This window comes from Mastigoproctus giganteus, chromosome 11, assembly GCF_048544385.1.
Source record: "Mastigoproctus giganteus isolate SK-2022 chromosome 11, ASM4854438v1, whole genome shotgun sequence".
Classification (NCBI taxonomy): Eukaryota; Metazoa; Arthropoda; class Arachnida; order Uropygi; family Thelyphonidae; genus Mastigoproctus; species Mastigoproctus giganteus.
In genome coordinates, this window is record NC_143585.1 from 88287102 (window position 1) to 88303043 (window position 15942).

Here is a 15942-nt window from a genome sequence, read left to right on the forward strand (position 1 = left end):
GCGACTTGGACCATACTGCGCCATTGTGTGTGTTCACGAACCTATTTGCATATTCTGATGGGGTTAAAGACCCGGTAAAAAGGAGTAGCGAATGTGTTAACTAGAAATGCAACGCATTCTCAGGTCTTGAATATTTTCTTCAGCATGTTCTTCTTCGAATTAATAATTTCGGCTTGCTTTAACCTTACCAAATTCTCTTGCCAAAACAAACATCACAATTAATACAGTATTTTTAGTTCTATACGGTTTAATGATGTCACTAATTGAGCTCCGCACTCAATGACCATCAAAATTACATAAAATAATGTTAGCAAGCCTGACTTTATAGCCATTAATTAAACAGAAAGGATGCTTCATAAAATATCAAATATTTTAACAATTTTTCTAGATTATTAAAATTTTGTTTGAAAAGTTAAAAATACCTTACGTATTTTTACAGAGGTTTCCTTTAATTAACCTAAGTAATAATAATAATAATATACTGACAAAAATTTAAGTAATTTATTTTCATAACATTTGTGCAGGAATCAATCATATTTTTGAATTTTTTCCCCTCCTCGATAAATCCACAATTTTTCAACCAAGCAAACTATAAATAAAATAAAATAGAAATAAAATATAAAAAAATAGAACAAAAGTAAAATAGAAATCACAGAAGTGGTCTTCTGACGTTATTATTCAACACCAAAATCCCATCTTCAAGGTAATTATGACAGAAATTTTTTTCCATTGAGATTTCTTCTTATTGATCGAGATAGTTGGGATCTCTATTAGTTCCAATTTCCAACCTAACGATACTTTGTGGAATGATAAAGAGGTTTTTGTTGTTTTAATCTTTAATGAACCCTATTGGAGGGTTCATTCGCACGAAGACGCCACTGTGGTGATTCTTTCAGCGGGTCGATACCTAAACATCTTTCATATACCCGTAAAAAGTCATGTACAACTTCTTTGTCGGGTACAGATCGATTACTCCATAGGTAGTGTTACACAGCGCGTGACTTGTAGTCACGTTTCATGACACATCAGTTAGGTGGGGTTATCGTGACGTCATGTCCTGCGAGGTGTGAAGAGAAGTGTTCGAACAGAGCTGGGTTCAGCCTCGTGTCTTAATATTTTCCATTCAGTTTATTAAAATTATTTAAGAAAATGTCCAGTTCAAACACTAAAGTATCCGGACTGTATTGAAGCAAAGGGACGTTTCTCTGAAATATTTAAATAGTCCAAGTGTAATTTAAACGTAAAAAAAGATGTACATCAACATTGTTCTACACTGATACTTTCCAAGTTAGGATCACCTGGCTTCTCATTTACTTCTATCTAAAATGGGTTCCCTAGAGTTGTAGCAAAATGGTTATTCCTCTTCATTCCTGCAACTGCACTTAGTGTTACGGAAATCTTGAGACTCCGTTCTTAATTCATCGAATTTACTTCGGGTTTCAGAACTGGAGAAGTCAAATATTTAGATTTCTGCAAAGAAACTTATTACGTAAGGAGGCTTTTTGCTACGGGGTTCTCGAAGACAGAAATAAAATCCTGAAAGTTGACTACATCGTAAAAGGTTTCTTCATTTCCCGCGATTCTTTTGCTTGGCGAAGTATTTTTCTTTACTTGAAATATTAAATCTAGTAAGATGAGCGAAGGCTGAAATCTATAAACGATTTAGCCTCATATTTAAGTCTCTCTCTCTCGTTTATAAAATGAAAGGAGGATTTTAAGATTACTTTCTGAGACTTTTTTTTAAAACATTAACTTTTAACTTATTTAAAAACAAACGGTTCTTACCTTTACTAAGAAACCCATGCTTGATTAGTTGTGCTTGGATGAAAACCCTTGGCATTAGTAAACAAAAAGCCGAAGCCACATGCAAGAAGGGAGCTGTCGGACCTCCATGACGCCACATAACCTTTAACCAGCGAGCACACCTTTTAATCTTGACATTCTGGTAGACTGCCATATCTGGTTGTTCCGATCCAAGCTTGTATCCATCATTCGAGTGATTACCCACCTTCAGCATCCCTGCCGCGATGAAAAATGGCATAATCACTACCGAAGCCCCCACAAAGCCAACGTACGCATTTAACTCCAGATAGGGCTGATCGGGGGCCGGCCACGGGAGGGTGATGTAGCGAGTGAAACTCTGGATGCTGTTGGCGATTATGTAGATCTGGAAGGCGAGTGCCATGACGCAGTACCACACTGACCACAGGTTGTTTGCCTGGGGTTGGTTGCACAGCTGAGAAGACTTTTTGCTGCGTGACCTGGAATTTGACGGAGTTGCCATGGTTGCGAATAGACCACTTCGTGGGAGGGTCACAAACCGTCCAGTAATGAGCGTAAGAGCATTCCACAAAATTTCATCGTTTCCGTTCTTCCTCACTTCCTCCTGCCATCTCCCACCGTCGGCTTTTAAGAGACTTCTTAAGAAATTTGGGTATCTAGCATCAAGATCAAGTCGGCAGTTATTTTAGTCAGTGAAGACATCTCTGACACGACCACATGCTCTGACATCTGGACTCGAGGTGACTGCAGCAGCCTATAAAGAAAGAAAAAATAAACGTCATCAGCTTACATGTGCACAAGAGGACAACGAATGAGTAGTGTCAGGATGTCGAAGAGAAAATTAGTCAGTCTCCTGTCATATCCGAAGACCTCGCGACTTCCTAATTACCAGTGACTCGCCTTCCTGGTCCACCCATGGATTAGGCCAATTTGCTATTTGAACTCCGACATAACCAAGGTCGTGCGACAAACGAGACGTCACATAAACTGTCTCTGTTCTTCCTGTAACTAGGTCCGCCATGCTTTTTTTTTTGTTGTTGATATCTAATAATAATCTCAGGGTTATTTTATCCAGACTGTACGATGATAGCCGGGACAACACACCCTTTAACCCACGTAAATGATCAGGTCGTATCTCTCTATTCATTTCCGGCGAGTTAAAAATATCATCCTACCATGGCAGGTGGCTGACAGATCATCTCGTTATTTATTTCATGATTCAGAGCACAGAAATCATTAATTTTACTTTTTCATATACTGTACCATTTATGACTAAATTTTTCAAATAAATTGCGATGCATGGAGAGTGTAGTTAAAGAAATATAAACATTATAAATCGAAGGTGTTTATTTTAAGTCTTTTTACTAGAAAAAAGAAAGTCATTATTCGACCAATCTGTATATTGCCTTCAGGATTTTTGAAATTCAGTCAGACTGTTCTGTAAAATTTTCTTATGAAGTTATTTTTCTCTATATTATATAATAATATTTAAATAAAAAGATTTTAAATTTAAAAAAGTAATATGAAAATAACCAATATGTTTAAATTATTAATTATTTTATTTAATGTAAGCAAATTTATTTATAAACTTTCGTTTTCTTTTAATATATTTCTTATAATTAATATAATATGCTGATTGAATGGTACAAGATTCGTCAACGCAACGAAATCCTTGTTTGAAAGAGGCCTATGCGCTCCGCATTCATATTATTAAAACGAAAATTATAGTTTCTCAGAGCGGTTTAATATACTTAGAACATTAGAACATACATACAAAGAACGGTTTAATATACAAAAATTTTCCTTTCTATGAACAAGACCACCTACACCGTCTCCAACAGTATTGAGTTCATAGAAAGGATCCGCACTATATCCATCTCACAAGATCAAGTCATGGCATCGTTCGATGTAATATCACTCTTTACCTCCATCCCAGTGGAACTTGCCATCGCTTGTGCAAAACAACTCTTGGACAATGATGAAACCCTTAGCGACAGAACCAGACTGACACCTGATGACATTTCCACCGCCCTCAGACTGTGCTTAACAGGGGGTATAATCATGTTTAGCGACTCAATTTACCAGCAGGTGCATGGCACAGCCATGGGTTCCCCTGTCAGTTCGGTCACGGCAAACATCGTTATGGAGGAGTTAGAGGGATGTGCGTTTACACACGCACCAGATCACATCGCCTTTTGGTGTCGCTATGTAGACGATGTGTTCGTAGTTATCCCTAGAGACTCAGGTCAGCGAATCCTAACCCACCTCAACTCACTATCGCCCTTCATAAAATTCACGATTGAGCTGGAGTCGAACAACACCATACCATACCTAGATACCCTCGTCCGGCGCGAAGACACATCCTTGAAGACGACAGTTTATCGTAAACCTATGTGTGCTGGCCAATTTACCAACTTCCGGTCAGCACACGCACGGGGTCACCTCCTCACCACTGCCCGAACCTTGCTAACTCGCGCCTGGACACACTCTAGCTCTGTAGGTGAGACGCATAGAGATCACCAGGGTCAAAGCGGACCTTGGAGGTGTGGCTATCCCATCGACACGCTTGACAGGTGTGACCTACAGGCACGCGACAACGTAGCGACTAACAGTAGCATCAACAGTGGTGAGTCATCCACGAGGGCATTTATCCCATACTACCCCAACCTGTCGCAACGGATCGGTAGAATCCTAAAATCACATGGGATAAAGTGCATCCAACTCCCAGGCAGGAAACTACGTTCTCTCATTTCCAACGTGAAAACACCTGTCCCCACCTTTCTGCAGAGCGGTTTGGTCTATCGCATCTCTTGCCGTGACTGCACAACTACTACTTTGGAGAGACTGGACGTCGGCTCGAGAAACGTCTCCCAGAACATAAAAGGGCGATCCGTTTGGCAGATGTGGAACACTCAGCTATTGCCGAGCATGTCTGGACAACCCACCACGACATTGACCCACACCGCGATGTCATGGTTGTGGACAGGTCCTACCATTAAACCATTATGTTTAACGATTCCACCACCTGGTTGGAATCGTTAAACATAAAATGCTCGGATACCTCTTTGAACTGGAACAGTGGTTGTCAAGTTAACCCCACCACAGAAGCAATAATTCTGTCCATAGACAAACGCTGGCCGCGTCACCACCATACGTCACAGCCACAAACTTCAACCTCAAACAATTAGCCACGCGCCTCACGCACCAGTTTGGCAGTGCACATCTCCATTCTAACTGCCATTTAATATATTTTTCTGTTTAACTGAAGAAGGCTGTCTACTCACAGCCGAAAGCTTTTTGTATATTAAACCGTTCTTTGTATGTATGTTATAAGTATATTAAACCGCTCTGAGGAACTATAATTTTCGTTTTAATAACGAAATCTTTTTTAATAACATACACGTATAAGTTATAAATCCACTTTAATGTAAGAATACAAATATATACTAACAGTAGCTTTCGAGACTGGCGTGTCTCTTCATCAACTGACATTCAAATACAAAATACAACGGATAAGTGCAACGAGCTGAGTGAGGCACGTTAATCATGCGTCATTGTTGTTGCACGGACGTGCGCTGCTTTCTACACCACTGATCATTCAGCATTAAAACGGTTGTCTCTAGGATGGGGTGTAGACGGATGCCTTTTTGGCGATTTATTGCCTTTGGATTGTTTAATATGTTAAGCGACTCTAGCCATAGGCAGTGGCGAAAGTGTCCTGAGTGGTCTACTATTTCAAAGTCACGTTTGGGGTCAAGATCGTGGTTGGTGGCCCAAAAATGTTCCGCGACCGCGGACTGGTCAGTTTCGGCAAGCCGGATTGCTCTGTCGTGTTCCGTAAGGCGATCTTGAAGACGCCTTGATGTTTCCCCTATGTAGCAACTGTTACAGTCTCTACAAGTGATGCGATATACCACATTGCTGCGTAAGACAGGTGTGACAGGGGTCTTCACACTGGAGACAAGTGAACGTAGGTTCCTGCAGGGTAACTGCACGCATTTGATGTTGTAATTTCTAAGGACCTTCGAGATCCGTCCTGACACGCCTGGATAATAGGGAATGTAGGCGGACGATAAACCGACTTGGTTCGGAGGTCTTGGGTTGGATGTGAGTTCTTCTGCCTGTAATAGGCATCTGCTTAGCACATGGGATGGATAACCACATTTGGTTAGGTCCGCCTTCGCACGGGAGATCTCGTTACGCCTAATCGTATCAGTGCTGGAATGACTCCAAGCCCTGGAAAATAGGGTGCGGGCAGTGCTATTGAGATGGCTTGGTGCGTGGCCGGATCTGTAGTTAGTGAATTGACCGCACCACATAGGTTTGCGGTATACTGAAGTCTCTAGATGTGGGCCTGTACTAGGACATCCAGGAACGGGAGCGTACCGTTCACCTCTGACTCTATAGTAAATTTGATGAAATTAGATAGGGAGTTGAGGTATTCCAGTAGTGCTGTTTCAGAGCCACGTGGTATTACAGTAAAAATATCGTCAACGTATCTACACCATGTTGTAATAGGTGTAGGTGGGTTCCGGTGTATCTGCTCCTCCAGATCTTCCATGGCGATATTGGCTACTACGGAACTGACAAGGGCACCCATAGCAGTGCCATGTACCTGCTGGTAGACTGAATCCTCAAAAGTGAAGATGCTGCTTGATAAGCATAGGTTGAGGGCGGTACAGATGTCATCAGTGGATAGTGATATCCTGGATTGGAGGCTTAAGTCGTTCTCGAGGAGCCTTCTGGCGCAGTGCACGGCCTGTTGGACGGGAATTGAAGTGAATAAAGAGATCACGTCAAACGATGCCATGACAGTGTTGTCAGGAATTGGAAGGTCTTTAATGAAGTGAATGAATTCACTGCTATTTTTAACGGTGTCAGAGGTATTACCTATAAGAGGTGAGAGGAGGCGCACGATATGCTTGGACAGTTCATACATTGAGGCACTGCAGCGCGACACTATTGGTCTGAGGGGAATACCCGGTTTGTGGATCTTTGGTAATCCATAGAATTGCGATAGTTGGCAGCCAGTAGCACGTAGAAGACGCTGAGTTGTAGTCGAGATCTTCTTATCTTTAAACCATGTGTGGACGAGTTTATTGACATGAGTCTCTAGACGTTTCAAGACCTTAATGGGTGGATCAGATAGAGGTTCATATACGTTTGGGTCTAGTAGTAGGGTCAGGGCTTTCTCTCGGTAGGTTGATCGGTCTAACACAACGGTCCAGCGCCCTTTATCCGCAGGAAGTACGACGATGGAGTTGTCTTTTCTTATAGATGATAGGGCGGCATGTTGACGATGGTTAAGGTTTGAGTAAGTTTTTCGAGTGCTCAGGAGGATTGCGGCAGTCCTGAAACGGATCTCGTTGGCAGTTTCTTCGGGAAGGTTGGTAATACTGGCTTCTATGCCCATAGCGAGCTGTGTGAATGGAGGTTTGGATGGTATGACGGCGAATTTCATGCCGTTGGATAAGACATTCAGCTATTCGATGGATAGTTGTTTGCTGCTTAGATTCAAGACGAAGGAAGTTGTATCACTTGAACGTGTGCTCGCATTTAAGGAGTTAGCTTCTATGCTTAAGTTTATGAATTTGCGCTGTTGGCGTAAACGGTAGGTATTAGAGATCTAGAGTCAGCGCTCTTGATTTCACGGTGGAGATGGGTTATCCACAATTTTAATGTGCGTAGACACGTTAAGTGGAGTAGAAAGCAGCGCACGTCGGTGCAAGAACAATGACGCATGATTAACGTGCCTCACTCAGCTCATTGCACCTATCCGTTGTATTTTTGTATTTGAATGTCAGTTGATGAAGAGACACGCCGGTCTCGAAAGCTACTGTTAGTATATATTTGTATTCTTACATTAAACTGGATTTATAACTTATACGTGTATGTTATTAAAAAACCATGGACCCCAGTACACCAGGCCCATTCGTTACTACAACGAAATCTTGTTTTTTGGTGGTAATTTCTGGTGGTCATATTATGATTTGCACATTGTGTTGCAAGATTTGGGCTGGGTACATTGCCATTTATGGGCTCCTTCAAAGTACGGGCCCCAGTTACAGGCCTAGGCCTAAGATAGGCCCTCCTGGACTGTACCATGATAGGTAGGATAAGATCCCTTTAACCCACGTCGATCAGATAATAAAGTTTATTTGCCTCTTTTTGTTACACTCGTTGGGAGGTTCAGAGTAAAAAGGGAGGGAGGACACATGAAGGCTTTTTCGGGGGTGTTCCCTTAGAAAATAGATACAAGTGACGATATAATTATTATGCAGATCTGATATTAGAGGAATTATAACAACAACAGATATACTACTGATAAACTGGGAAATTTTGTATATTTAAATAGAGGAGAAATTCAGACACGTTCTACCATCTTGGAGGAGGGAGGGCAATGAAAGATATTCACGTGCGTAACGTGGTTTATGACTGATTAAATTGCGAGCATTTTTACAATTAAAATAATGAAGAATTTACAATTTGAAATGACGAAAACGTATTAAAAATCCGGACACTTCTTAACGTTTTATTGAAATTTTTCTAGAAGCACATTTTTCTTTATATTTTTGTGTTTTCATTAGAAGAGTTGTTTCAATAACTTGTTTTTTTTAATTACTCATATTGCGATGCTTTTACGAAATAAAAGACCTAAATAATGTGCACACCATGAAACATTTATGATATTAAAATTACTGAGAAGAAATACAGTTACAGGTGTTTATACTTCAACTTAGCGCGAAAACCTGAAACTGAACAGAGCCCGTGGAAAATTGAGGGCTTAAAGGGCTCATGACGAGAAATACAACACCATCTTCAAGAAATAAGATGGCCAAAAAATAAGCGAGGATTACTGTAGACAGAAAGGGATAGACACAAGAAGCTCAATTGTATGAGAAAAGAAGCAGCTGCTTGCTAGTTTGAAATTAAGGAAGAAGAAATGTAGGTGAGGAAACCACTTTCACGGGATCAATTAGTTTTGATCGTTGAAGGATTTTTACGGAAAGGAACGAGGTTCTTCTTAAGGCTTTTATTTAACGGCTTAAGATCTAACGTCTTAAGATCTAAGGGAAGTTGACATAAATGAACTAATGATCACCAATTCATAGAGAATTAAACAATGCTATCGTGTTATTATTCAAGCTCATTTTCTCATTGGTAAACAATATTTACTAATATTGTTTACCAATGAGAAAATGAGGACTTTGGAAATTCTTCTAACGATTTAGCAGCTAGGGGGCGGCAAACACCAGTTGATCACCCCTGACTCCTGTCCCTAGCCGCGGGAGGCATGCCAGATTCTACTATCAGATCCTGCTGGGGTCTCCAGAACCGAGGGTCCGAGGAAGCCCGTGAAGTCAAAGGGAAGGAGGGTAGCAGGATAGTGGGCAGAGATAGAAAGATGGGGAGGATAGTTGGAGGCACCCCTCATGGAAGTAGAAAGAAGGATTTGTTAGTTAAACTGATAAAATAGTGCTGGACAGTGAGTCCAGGAATCCCACCTTGATGGGGGTCAGCAGAGAAGGTCCCATCCCAGGAACACCGGGGTCTGAAACGCTTTCCGCCAAGGTGTGACTCCGTAGGTGAAGTGAACTGTCCGTCAGTCATCACTACATATGTAGATATCCCGCTCTGGGTGGGGATCACCAGTGCTGTCTGCTGGGGTGAGTGAGAAATCATTCCCTAAGTCGGAGATAGTCCATTGAATGATGTCACTAGGATTGGTGTCTAGATCGGGTTTGGGCTAGTTCTTCAGCGAAGATGTCGGTGTTAGAGAAAAAGTCCTTATGGGCCTTGTGAGTTGATTATGATGTCTGGTGATCTTGTCATTGTTGAAGAAGGTCTCTGATTAGTTCTATAGCGAAAGTAGCAATGTTCTTCACGAGTTGAATATGTTACTGTCACAGTTAGCAATAAGTCTTTGTAGAGTTGAGTGTCACTTCCGGTGATCTTGTAAATTTTGGAGGAGGTCTCATTGGTTCTTTAGTAACATGGGAATATTTTTCAGCGTGGTTTTATCTTTGTCACAGTTTGGCAGATACCTTCCATATTATGCATGAAGTGTCCGTTCTTGGGGGTTCGGTTCCAGGTTATATACTGATTGGTTGGTTGTGTGGTATAGTGTTGAGGTCAGGTGGGGAAGAAAGACGAAGTTGAATTTCCCCCTCCCCCCTTTGAGAATATATCTGGGAGATATATCGTGTCCAGCAAGAGAAAATCCGCAGGGATGATGTTGCAGTAAGTGAGCACAGGTGAGGGCTTCTTTGTTTGTTATGTCCTACGATGTGAAAACGAAGTAAACAGAGTGGCGCACGGAAGTGTGTTTGGCCCATAACCCAAAGTTCGTGGATCGAAACGGTGATCTACTAATTCATTCTTTATGGCTGTCGTAGCCTAGTGAACAAACGCAAGAATGCAGAAATAAACGGTTTTGAGTGAACCGTGGTTCAAGCTTAGTAACTACTAAATACGATAATGTTCTTCTATTCTTTCTTTATCTCTATCATGTGAAGGTTTCTGACCTTATGTAGTCGCGCTGGAGTATAAACAGAAAATTTATTTATTTGTTTTAAACTTATTTCGAGAGAATGAAGGGATGATGAACTGCCATATTAATCTATTTTTAGGAGCCAATGTTTTCTGATCGGCGAATATTGTGGCGGAATCTAATGATCGGCAATTCACCTATGACCTATTGCCATTTCTCCTCTTCATTTTTAACTGTGGATCTGCCGATAACCAGATAAGTAAATCTAAATAATTAAATAGTCCTGAATAACGACGTGAATCCATTTTAAGATTTCTTTGATCATGATTATTCCGCTCCACTTAAATAATAAGAAGGAGAATACTTCAAGGAAGTCGATAAGAAATAACTATGTAGGAACTCGAATTCATGTAGCATTGAAGAACAATTTTCCGTGTCTGGCTGCACGCACATGTTATTCGAATATTATTAAAATATGTGCACTTGTAGTTGCAAGCAGCTGGATTCGATTGCAGCTGTTAATTTACGCGTTAAATACTTTAACCAATGAACTGGACATTGTAATAATTATCCAACACACCTGTGCCAATGTTTCAAAATAGTTGAAGTTACTGCAGCAGTCTGGATTGTCAGACAGAGTCGGCTGATCCTCCACATTTTCCAAGTTCCAATTGCTGGAAGGAGCTTATAGAAGTTGAACTGTTTGTCCAGGTAGCTAACAATCACAAACGTATTTACGACAGTTTTTTTTTTTTTTTTTTTACAAACAAGGAGCATCAGTTGTCACTGAGTAATTCTCGATGCGCTTCTTGCAAACATCAAAAGAAAATTCTATGTTCTAAACACACAGTACCGGGAAAAAAAAGAGAAGAAATATTCTGTTTAATTGTCACTTTCTATACATTGAACTTAAGGTTAGCGTGGGGAGGGGGAAGAGAGAGATTCATCAGAAATGACAGAGCCTACACTGTCGCCGGAACACGAGGGATCTGTAGCGCACTTGGCGTTATGTCAACGGTAACGACCTGCTTTGACATCTGGGAACAACTGGACGATGCACGTGTCTACGAGTCCGTCCGTCTTAGAGCCGTAAAAGTGCCCGAAATAGGCTGCCAACGCGGTTCCTAAGGTGAAAGTAAACTGACAAACCACGTGCTGAAGGCGGCATTGTCCGGAGCAGAAGAGAGACAAGAGGCTTTATTCTTCGGGGAAGGGGTTGCCGAGTGGTGGGGCAAAATGCATGCGAGGTTATGAGATGATCAATCGTGCCCTTTAACGCCGAACTCTACCCGGAGAATCTGCTTCGGAGTTAGAATAATAATTTCTTTCCGCCGAAATATTGTTCACCATATTTCCCCCCTCTCCCCTTACGTCTGAAAACAGCGTACGGCGGTTTGAATTACAATATGGATAATGCACGACAAAGGGTTCGCTTACATGCTCGTGCAGAGACTGTGTGATTGAATTTGACATTCCGCCATGGGCTGTGAACCGAAAGTAAATGGAATGCTGCGAGCAAAATGCGATTTGGCTTTTGAATTGAATTTCTTAGCGTTCGTGAAAAGCTGATATTCGTCAGTTCCAGCAAAGCTCTAGTTTTTTTTTTTTTTCACTTATTCGTTCACTTCTAATATTTATAAGCAGTTTGTCTTCGTGGATTCCTTTTGGAGATTTTTATAGTAAAATATTTACTGCTTTACCTGTTTAGACTCTTCGATCTCGCTTGAGGTAGCAAATGCCATCAGATCAGAAATGTTTTACAGATGGTATAAGTATTTATTTATTTGAATAATGTCCTTCTTTTCCCCTTTGTCCTCTATAAGAAGGCGAACTGCGGTATTGTTTGATTGGTACGAATCATTCAGAGCGCACTGTTCGAAATGCATCGTCCTGTATGTCTACAATGGATTTCAATTATGAAAACAATGCTTGTTTATCTATCTTTAACTGCTGATCTTAGAAATAGAAACAAATCTTTGTAGGTCCCTCATCTAAATTATTTCTAAATTTCTGGACCTCAAACAAAAAGCTGAAAAACAGCATTTGAAGTTATCTTCAAATAACTGACATGCAAATAAAGAACCTTTAATAGAATATGAAATGAACGTGGCACTATCTCTATCCTAGATGAGTGCCGTCGCGCAGATGCCATCCATTATGAGATGATTAAACATCTTTTCTTTGAATCTATGGATCAGCTGCCCTATCTGTCTAAGAGGATATATCTTGAAAATCAGTTTTCGGACTACTGGCATAAAGCAATCGTTCTTTCCTTCTTTAAGCCATTGCCCTGCTCTTATGATACCTAGAAACAAATGATATCCTTTCCGAGCTTTGTGGCTTTTGAAGGAATAGATCAACACTCGATCATTTAATAAGAATGGAAACATCTATCCGAGATGGTTTCCTTAAACGCGAGAACCTGGTGTCGATTATCTTTGATATGGAAATGGCTTGGAAATTTGGAATTTTTAAAGTTATATTACAATCTTGTTCTTAGAGGTCATCTAGCTCTTTTTATTAAAACGTTTGTATTGAACTGCTCGTTTCAAGTTCGTGTGGGATCCGTTCTCTCTCGACCTTTTTTGCACAAGTCTACACCATTGTAGTCTTGTGCAATTAGCTCGTTTTTCCATTTTTCGTTGTCGAAGTTCCGAATTTAGTATTAATATTAGCTAAATGGTAAGGTTCCCATACCATACGTATAGCTTCGGAAGCCACATTGTACTTTGGAAAGGCCTTCGTAGCCGAGTGGTCATGAGCGGGAGAGCTGTAGCACACGCTCTTTGAGTAGACCGAGATTCAAGCCCCTGACTGCAAATTACGGTCTATCTGCCAACCCTCACTGGACCAGCGTGGAAGATTACGATCCATTTCCATCAACGTGAATCGTTGAGGAGACTTCCATCATGTAGTGAATTAATAATATGCAGTTTACCTTTACTTTTTAAGGTCCCCTTTGCTTTTCTCAGGCCACGTGCATGTACATTTGGGCTCTGACTAGTGGGACCACTTTTCAAGAAGAATTATCCCCTTCAGAGTAGATGTGTAACTCTGCTGGATACACGTGGTCTGCGCCGATGCTTAAGTAATCGCAAACTGTCTTTCACATTGCTGGCCAGCGGGATCAGGAGAAAAATGGTGTGCATGAAAATGTGCTCACACCATTACTCTTCCACCTCCACCGTTGTTCCTCCATTTGTTTTGTTATGTTGGCAGTTATAGAGTATACCTACTGGATCCGGGACGCGCTCTCTCCTTGTAGAAACAGACCTTGGGACAGTTAGTAATATACATTTTAATACAGACTACTGCGCTCAAAATCATGTTCCAGTTCACAAGCATGACCTGGCGATTTGTTAAACGTGTCATTTTCAAATAACTTTATAGATAAAATAAAAACTAAAATATTGCCTGCACACATTTATCAGTTTTGTTTCTGCCTCTAGTGGCAAGGCCGTGATGGAGCGCGTGCATTTCTGGAAATAAGATGAGTATCTGTTTATTGACAGTTTCCTCCATACATGAAATCTTAATTCACTTCGTATAATATAAGGTGAAATTCATTGTACCACATGACTTCCTCTTTGACAGCACTGCAGACTTTTCCTACCTTCGGTTCATTTCCAAGATCAATGGCCCACAGAATGATCTCCAACTTCCATAATCCATTTTCTGAAAAGTGCTGCGCATAGTGCGACTGCTAATGGATCGCATGGTTCCTGCATCGAAGGCATAAGTTAACTGTGTTCTCGTATGAAGATTTTGGTCCCTTTGACAGTCCCTTCCAAAAGCGGCATACCTCGTGCCGTCACCTCACATTTGCTGCTGCACCTGCCTCTGTTGCTCTGTTTTTTCCTTACATTCTTGGAATACTCTAATAACAGTCATCTTGCAACACCCGACAAGAGAAACTGCTTCTTGTACCTTAGCATGTGCTAGACACGCGCCAATGACCATACCTCGTTTGAAGTTGATGAGAGCCTTTCAAAGGCTTTAAAACTAGATAGAACGGAGTTAGAGAAATGTTATATTTGTGTCCTACTCTGTCAGTGTATTTGCAAGTGGATTGAAACTTGGGTAAAGTTCGTAGCCTCTTATAAAAATAAAATTGTGAAACAACTGAAAAATATTTTGGTACATCACTGAATACGTATTGAAAAGTTCGTAGCCGAACTATGGAGCCGTGGACCCATATCATTGGTTGTGTGTTTTGTAACTACAACGATGCCCCATGGCAGTTATTCCACCTTTGTAGAATGATTCCTCAAAGAGCCTGATAAAATGCTTCCACGGCTGTTTATAACCTGTTTATTTGTTTGAACTTTTATCCAGCTGACCATCCCGAACCAAGGACCAGACATAACCGTACACAGTGTTTAGGGGTCAGGCGCACTAGTGGTTTCTCACATCTACGCCACAAGTACTCTTGTGAAGAAATACAGTGACAGTGTACAAGCCAGAAAGGGTTGTGTTCTGTCTTTTAGCCGTATGGGGCCTTGTGGGCCCTACGTTGCTGGTACACACCGCTAGGAGGTAAGCTAGGCTGTCCATTATTCTCTGGCTGGTTTCGGACAGGGTCGCTTGAGCTTCAAAGTGTAACACAAGAAGGGGGGGTTAAAGTAAGAGTGAGGAGATGTAGATGAAAGCAGCTCCCTAGTTAAAGGTGAAACATAAGTTCCACCAGGCGAAAGGGGAAGAAAAGCCACATAGCGAGGGTGCGAGGTGTTGATCGCTTTTGGCGTTGGTGTGGATTTAAGCCACGGATCTTACCCAATCCACGGACTGGATTAGCAACATCCCACCCTGGGAAATAGGGTCAGCGGCGGTTTCAATTCCTGGAGTAAGAAAACAAGTCTGGAGATAGGTTAAATTGAATAAGTGTCCCATCCTGGCGTGTGGTCAGTCCCGTAGGTGTCAAGTCCAAAGATAAGTCGATAAGTGGGTGTCAGGTCCATGGATAAGGATAGTCTGGTCAGTCGACATTCAGGTAAACAGATAAAGGAACTTTTCAGTAAGCCTATGCATCACCATTGCTTAGGTTTGCTGGGCAAGCGAGCGAGCAGGGATTTTCTCTGTGGAAGGAAGATTAGGAATTGGCCAGTCTTTGTTGCATGGCACCGGAGCTTGTTGTTGAGATACACTACTGTACATACAACAATATAGATGGATGATGGGACACACTTCGGCTTTTAGATTTGAAGACTTTTCAAACTTTGGTAACTCCACCATACAAAAGTAGCAGTTGTCATGATGGTTTGTGAGCGTTCTCCAAATTCTAGGTAGACTACAGCATACATTTTAGATTATCACGAAACCATTCCTAAATTTTATATTATGAATTGGAACTGTTCATAAATTCTTTATCATCTCGAAAGCAGGAATAACGCAAAACAAAATAGTGAATGTCTTGAAGCTTAGAGATCGTAAATGAGCTCCCCTCCCACAACTTCTGATCTTAAGAAAACGTTTAAAAATGACTCTTATAGATGGATGCGTCTTGATATCGAAGAGAAGAACCACTGTCATAAATCCTATTAATTCTTTCTTAATAGGATACACGTCACAATAAGATACACATCATATTAAGAGTTCTTATGGATAATAAAAGCATAATTAATACTTTGGAATTAGTTATTAATTAAATTCTATACGTTGATGATGGGCTT

At 41.0% G+C, this 15942-nt stretch overlaps 1 protein-coding gene across 1 annotated transcript in view; it reads right to left on the bottom strand.

Moving 5' to 3' along the window:
• LOC150078235 (uncharacterized) overlaps positions 1-15942 on the bottom strand; it is a 134358-nt gene that overhangs the window by 61401 nt on the left and 57015 nt on the right. The window contains exon 2 of the mRNA XM_090385255.1: positions 1786-2536. Within this exon, the coding sequence (XP_090241381.1) occupies positions 1786-2284 (499 nt within the window). The 5' untranslated portion in view covers positions 2285-2536. The remainder of the gene's footprint in view (positions 1-1785; positions 2537-15942) is intronic.